The sequence below is a fragment of the Gadus morhua genome, chromosome 16, assembly GCF_902167405.1.
Source record: "Gadus morhua chromosome 16, gadMor3.0, whole genome shotgun sequence".
Taxonomy (NCBI): Eukaryota; Metazoa; Chordata; class Actinopteri; order Gadiformes; family Gadidae; genus Gadus; species Gadus morhua.
The window spans coordinates 25,325,429-25,332,963 of NC_044063.1; the positions used below are offsets into that span (position 1 = coordinate 25,325,429).

Genomic DNA, 7,535 nt, shown 5'->3' on the forward strand with positions numbered 1-7,535 from the left:
TTGGAGAGCGCCGCTGCGCTGCGCGGTTTCCAGACCGCTCGGCGCAGGATCACAACCCGCCGTGCATGCAGAGAGACAGAGGGAGCACACAGAGTCGCTGGGAGGGAAAATGATGCAGTCGAATCATAGATGAAGTGTAACTTTTTGGACAAAATACCGTTGCCTGTAGAACCTGATACCTGAGCCAAACTCGGCCCTTCATGATCCGAATTGAAAAACAAGAAATTTGGGGAAATGGGGGTGAAATGTTGAACACTCTCGACTGTCATCCCCTGCGTTATTTGCCTCTTTGTCTCTTTTTGCACAACTCACAAAATAACCCCAAGATCTGGAGAAGTAGGCTACCTTCCGCACACCGTGACAGACGGAGACACGTCCGAACCAGAGACCAGATCTGTTCTAATTTAAGGGGAGGAGGCGGGGGAGGGGGAGTGTGGGGGTTGGGGGGCAGTTAACGATTATTTGCCCCTCGTTCCCCCGTCCGGTGCACCTCGTCTATACGGAGCGACTGCGCGCCGCGTCGAGACGAGCGCACCAGAGCACTAGACCCGCCTCCTCCTCCTCCTCTGAGCTGTGTGTTTGTGCGTGTGTGTGCTGTGCGCGTCGCTCGCTCTTCGCTTCAGACCCATCATATTCCACAGGGAGAGAGAGGGAGCAGGACCTGGGAGAAGACCGGAGCGACCAGGAACGAGACACGGGCAACGACACAAATGGCACTCATGGCACGGATATTGTTCAGGGCGAGCTCTTTTTTGCTTGGGATTTGTACCTTTATTTCGGCGGCACGGATTTACCCACCCAACGAAGGTAAGGTCGGGAGAGAAGTGCGTCGGAGTTTACGGGGACTTCATGGGTCCCGTCAGTCAGGGGGACACTAAGCAGCCCTCTTCGGGGACACAGTTGGTTCTGCGAACCGGTGCGCGGACTAGCGTTCAGTTGGAGATGAAGAAAAAAGCGCATTCGTAAAAGAATTGACCCATTTTACGCAGAGCATTTTGCGGGTTAAAGGCGCATTGAGTCGATAGCGGCTGTAGAAATGCGCATCGGTCGTCTGTCCCGGGTCCAGCTCGCATTGCCAGCCCCGGGAACCTCTTTAGGGGCGCAAAGTGGACATCTTAAAAAAAAAAAAAAAGGAGATGAAGGAGGATTGTGTGATTTATACAAAGGGAAAACCATATAGGACTGAGCACTCCACAGAGTGGAGAGTCTAAATAATACCACGGTCTGAAAACAACTGCCTGCTGTCTCTGGGACGGTGTGGTATTAGTGTAGTCGAACCAAGAGGACTAAAAACCCAACTGGTTCAGGACGATGAAGGAGGGTTACAGGCCTTTTCTCAGACGAATGTTCCAAGTTACGAATGGGCATTATTTCTTTACTCCGTCGCCATTGGATTATTCGTTTTTATATGTAGCCCCTTTTTTTTATATATGCTATATATATATATATATATATATATATATATATATATATATATATATATATATATATATATATATATATATATAATTTTTTTTGGGGGGGATATATATACCGAATATATGCTTAATCTCTATGAACAAACACATATAGGACTACAATAATTCCCAAACTGTGTTTGACTACGTGGGGACTTTATTCTCACTCATGGAGCGGATATTCAGAAGTGAACATCGCACACTGGTTTGATTTCCTCTGAGCAAGTTTACTCGGTAGCAAATAAATACCAAAAATGTCGATTTTCGATCAAATAAGAGGCCTGCTCTAAAAAAATAGGACGGCCGATTCTTTCTCCAACGCTATAAGATATTTATTGTACAAAGACAAAATAAAATGTAATTTGTTATCCCTCAACTCAATTCGACAAAGTTGGTGCAATTGTAGTCTTGGCTCTAAAACAATTGTAGGCCTAAGCCTGAAAGAGGAATAATCGTAGGCTCATGTATTAAGAATAACATAAGGACGATGACATAATGCATATAATATGGGTCGACCGTGACCAGTTCATCTCCCCTGACGACATCAGCCGCTTGTATCTCCTGGCTGACAGGACAAATTAGATGCAGCTCATTTAAGCTTTAATTCAATATTTTCTCCTCGTTTTCCATACTTCTAACAAACGAGCAGCCTGATTCCAAAGCGCGTAACCTGAACACTGCATCCTGAAGACGGCGTCGTACTGAACCCTCACTTCTCCCCTATAATACTACTTTCTTGTTTTCCAGTCACGTTACTGGACTCCAGGTCGGTGCAGGGCGAACTGGGCTGGGTCGCCCACCCCACGGAAGGAGGGGTAAGTGAAAAAACAAACAGGCTGTACAATTGGGCCACCTCGTTAGGACGCACGGTCCCACCGTCGGGGTACAAAAAACGGGAAATAATGTCCTCTATACCGTCCCACCAGCCGCCCAGCGCCCCCCTCCGCCCCTCGTCCCGCTGGCTCCCTTTACCCCCCCCCCACCCCCCCCCCCCCCCCCCCCCCCCCCCCCCCCCCCTAATGGTCAGATGTGAGGCCGATACTACAAGCGGGCGTCGGGTTTCCTGAATAGAAGGCGGATTGAATCGGTCTTTGTGGAGAAACTTTATATCGCTTTCCCCCATTGAGTCCAGGGGGACAGAATGGGGGACTTGGCAGCGGAGAAAGGGCCTCCTCGGGTGGATGAATGAATGAAGGGGAAAGGGCAGTAGGTTTCAGTCCTCGCCGCAGCAGGGCAACTGGATTGGTGCTAAAGCGATCGGGAATGGGACTAAATTCAATTGCGGTGATCACGCGCTCTAATTTGGAGGCGGTCACTCAATGGTCCTGATAAGGAACCAGCAGCGCGTTAACCTGCGGTTAACCTGCGATTAACGCGCATTTCCGTCTGTCTTTGCAATATCATGCGACAACCGAGTAAGTATCATTACATATGCTAGTGATGTAGCCGGCTTCAGTGTAGGCTATTCATTATACCTTTTCTTATGTAGGGTATTATTTCCCCTCAGACATACAACCACAAAAAAATCTAATCATATTCAGGCTACTGGTTGTCATAAACAGGCCTGCCGATAACAACCTCGTTATCCCTTGAAACGGCCCTGCAGGACCAGACTGTAGTCTGCCGCTGACGTTATCTACTTCGCCCATAAGATTTACAATGAACTTGGCTGGTAAAGCCCTAGTGTGTCAGTCCACCATCCCCAACCGCCAACCCCCTCCAGGCATGCAACCATCTGATCAGACACTAGTGATTGACAGGGTCCTGGCATCGGCGGCAGGGTTGCTTTCAGCTTCTCATTACGACCAATTGCCCCTATTCTAGCTCCTGGCTTTGGGGGGAAAGGTGCTGCCTTATCTCACCGCCGCTTGATTTCCACAATAAAAGGAGGACGCAAAAAGGGGAGATAGAGAAAATAGAATGGGGGCGAGATTGACACTTTGGAGGATGGTACGGCCGCGGCCCTTTTATCTTCCTTATTCCACGCGACATGAATTTAATCTAGATCCCTTATGATATGGAGCGGCAGAAAAATACAATGAGCGCTGTGAGCATTTCGTCCATTAAACCGTTCAAACAAAAAAAACTATTATTTTACAGTGTCTCACAAAATGATGCTTCCCCCTCCAACAACAGTTGGAGGGGGAAGGCTTTGTCTTAGAACCCATTGTAGCCCACTTTGTGAGAATCATACTGCCAGCAGACAGAGGTGCTCACGGAAATGTGAATACACTCATTAGCGGCAGCAGCAGCATTCTTTCCGAGCCAAACGTACAATAGGTTTGGCCTGTTTTCACATGTACTCTGTGTTCTCCACGTCGACTCCTTACCGCATGGCCATCCAGCTGCACTGGAGGACTCTGTGTGCTCAGCCAACGACGTTGTCATGATGTATTGATGAGGCAGTCTTTCGTTCCATTTCTCTGTCCTCGGAGGCCCCCCCTTAAACCATAGTAGGGAGGTGTGGGGTCATTGTAACTGAATACGTCAGACTTGCAGGACTGAGAAAATAAACCTTTATTTCCCATCGTGGTTTGTAAGACCTTAATATCAATATCTTTATGTTTCCTTATTGGGCCAACCGCTTTTTTACACACAGCTTCGTGAATTATTTAGATACAGGACCAAATCAATATAATTAGTCCCTTGTGTCTTTCACTTTCTCATTATTTACATTACTTTGCATAATCCTAAAATAGCAAAGATTACTTGGATATTATTGAATAATATCCAACTTTGCATGCTTTGCATTTTGCAGAATTGTATTTCCACATAGGCTCTAATTGGCCTCTGCGTTACATTGTACAATGGTTAGCCGACAACTTTAATAATTGTATTATTGAGGTAAAAAAATAGATAAAAAAGGTTCCAGGGAGTTTGACATTGGGTCGTCACACAGACGATTCAATACCTTCCTACAACTGACCATTTTACAACCCCAAAAGAGAGATAAAAGAGTATAGCCTGTACTGCCGTTGACACTGCCTCTCTGTCCGTCCCTCTGTCTCAGTGGGAGGAGGTGAGCATTATGGACGAGAAGAACATCCCCATCCGGACGTACCAGGTGTGCAACGTCATGGAGCCCAACCAGAACAACTGGCTGAGGACCGACTGGATCCCCCGAGGCGGGGCGCAGCGGGTCTACATCGAGATCAAGTTCACCCTGAGAGACTGCAACAGCCTGCCGGGGGTCATGGGCACCTGCAAGGAGACCTTCAACCTCTACTACTACGAGTCCAACAACGACAAGGAGCGCTACATCCGCGAGAACCAGTTTGGCAAGATTGACACGGTGGCGGCCGACGAGAGCTTCACTCAGGTGGACATCGGAGACCGCATCATGAAGCTCAACACCGAGGTCCGGGACGTGGGCGCGCTGAGCCGTAAAGGCTTCTACCTGGCTTTCCAGGACGTGGGCGCCTGCATCGCGCTGGTGTCCGTCCGTGTCTTCTACAAGAAGTGCCCGCTGGCCGTGCGCAACCTGGCCCAGTTCCCGGACACCATCACCGGCACGGACACCTCATCGCTGGTGGAGGTGCGCGGTTCGTGCGTGGATAACTCGGAAGAGAAGGAGGTACCCAAGATGTACTGTGGGGCGGACGGAGAGTGGCTGGTTCCCATCGGGAACTGCTTGTGCAATCCGGGATTCGAGGAGCGCAATGCGGAATGCCAAGGTAGAGAATTGATGTTTGTCTGTTTTTTCTGTAGAATCTCTCTCTCTTCTCTCTCTCTCTCTCTCTCTCTCTCCTCTCTCTCTCCTCTCTCTCTCTCTCTCTCTCCTCTCTCTCTCTCTCTCTCTCTCTCTCTCTCTCTCTTTCTGTCACCAAGCACAGCTCGCGGTGTTTATCTCTGGATCTATTCATGTGTTATTCTTGTCAGTCACGCTCAGTCTTTTCATACAGTGGCCCACCTCCTCTATCATCTCATCCCTCCTGCCGCTGCCCTTGCTCTTGTCTCTCCCGTGCTTTGTCCCTCAGCTCTCTGGGCTCCCTCTCTCTCTCTCTCTCTCTCTCTCTCTCTCCACGCCGCCCACCTGCCCCCACTTCCTCTGCAGCCTGCTCATCCCGCTATCTCCCCTGCTAATGTCTAGCTGGCTGGTGATAATGGTGATGATGACGGTGGTGGTGATGAGGGTGATGATGATGATGATGATGATGATGATGATGATGATGATGATGATGATGATGGCAGTGTTGGTAGCGCAGATTATTGCAGATGGGGTAATTAAGAGGTTCCTCTGGGATGCGTTGTGCAATGGGCCATATCCCTAGAGGATTCCATGGGTTAGAAGTGGTTCACGTGGTGTCCTCCCCCGCCCCCCTTTTTCTTTCCATCCTCCTCCTGCACCAATGCTTTTACTGATTCCCACCGGAGCTCAGAGCTGGGGACGAGAGAGGTAGACAGCCTTTAGAAGAAGCGGGGAGTGAGAGAGGGAGTCTTTTTTCATTCCAGGCAGGTACAAGAGAGGTGAAAATACACAACGGTGTGGATTCGGAGCCAATCGCAGCAATTTATTTGAAGGCGAACCCCGCTGTAATCCCAAAAGGGTGGTGGTCTGATGAGGTGCTAAGGTCAATGGAAGCTGCGTATGGCCTCAAATCGTGGCCATGATATAGTTGTCGACATGCTGATGGCGGCAGAAGGCAGTCCAGCAGGGCTGAGAGAGCTATGTACCACACAGCTCTTTGATAGCTTGTGAATCGCCCTAAGATGCACAATGCAATTCATACAGATTTACATCAGTTCCCGGTTGGACACTAATGGCAATCTCCAGACAATAATTGATAATAATAGTTCTAAGAGGCAGCTCTGTTAAGTGATGTGTCCAGTCGTCCTTCCGTCCAAGTCTTGTTTTAAGCTGTCCGAGTACAAAGACTGTAAACCATGCAGTATTACTAGTGCCATACAGATTCTCAAAGGATAGAGGGCTTGCTCAAGAGCTGGGTCGGGGGCCTTTTCCGGAGCTCAGATTTCTTTCCATCGCTGGTCTCCATGTTCATGACAAACAGATCCGGTCATTAAGGGCAGGCTTTTTGGTTGGTGCAATTCGTCATATGACCTGTTGTGGTTTGTGTTGTGTTGAAGTGTTGGATACGCCACATGATGAGACAGAGTCTAGAACTACATTCAGACATTTCCTGTCACGCCAGCATGGAACAGACAAAGGGCACAAGATGTTTGCCCATTAGCTTCCTGTCGGGAGCTTATAGCAGCTACCTGAGGGAAAAGGTGGCGCCCCCAAATGTAAATCCAAAGGCGTTGCACACAATGCAACCCAATATGCTTCATGTTTGTATGTATATATGTGTGTGTTTGTGTGTGTGTGATTGTGTGTGTGTGTGTGTGTGTGTGTGTGTGTGTGTGTGTGTGTGTGCGTGTGTGTGTCTGTGTGTGATTGTGTGTGTGATTGTGTGTGTGTGGGTGTGTGTGGGTGCGGGTGCGTGTACATGTGCGTGGGTGTGTTTGTATGTGTGTGTGTGTGTGTGTGTGTTTGTGTGAGTGTGTGTGCTAAAGAAAGTGTACCATTTCAGCAGTAAGAAGTTCCTTGGACTGCTGCCCATCTCTCTCCTGTCATTGGGGTATAGATGGCCTGGGCCAGGTTTCTGTCCCGGGGGTGGGCTTCAAAGAGCCGGGGAGAGCTGGAGGGATGAAGGAAAGAGACCAGGGGGCTGCTGTTAGCCGCAGCAACGCGGTAAATCTCCCCCCCCCCCCCGAAGAAAAATGGTTTCAAAAGTCAAATATACAACCATGACTTCTCCTCTTACAGATCTATATATTTATTTTGTGTATTTATTTTGGAAGATGAAAGAGGCGGCAGCATTCTCCCCCTTTATCCGTGAAAAAAACGAAAAACAGCAATTTGGTGTCCCAGGTGGACGGCAAAGAATCTGGAATCCTTTTTTATTTCGGAGTAATGCAGTCGTGTAGCTTTTGAGCTGGCGATATTACTTTCCAAGCCAAACTATATGAACTTGAGTCCCCGTTACAAGCCAAATATACATTCCCCTCTCTCTAAACATATTACAGATATGGATACGAGGAAAGGAAAAATCCATACTCCATAGGATCAACATGGCA

General features: G+C 48.6%; 1 protein-coding gene across 2 annotated transcripts in view; it reads left to right on the forward strand.

Annotated features, from left to right (window-relative positions):
- The first annotated feature begins 480 nt into the window (after positions 1–480).
- Positions 481–7,535, forward strand: part of LOC115561351 (ephrin type-A receptor 4) — a 58,147-nt gene continuing 51,092 nt past the window's right edge. Inside the window, exons 1-3 of one of the 2 annotated variants that reach the window (XM_030381338.1) lie at positions 481–807; positions 2,205–2,272; positions 4,468–5,131. In XM_030381338.1, coding sequence (XP_030237198.1) covers positions 711–807; positions 2,205–2,272; positions 4,468–5,131 — 829 coding nt within the window. In that variant the 5' untranslated portion in view covers positions 481–710. The remainder of the gene's footprint in view (positions 808–2,204; positions 2,273–4,467; positions 5,132–7,535) is intronic. The other variant, XM_030381337.1, reaches the window with a different exon arrangement.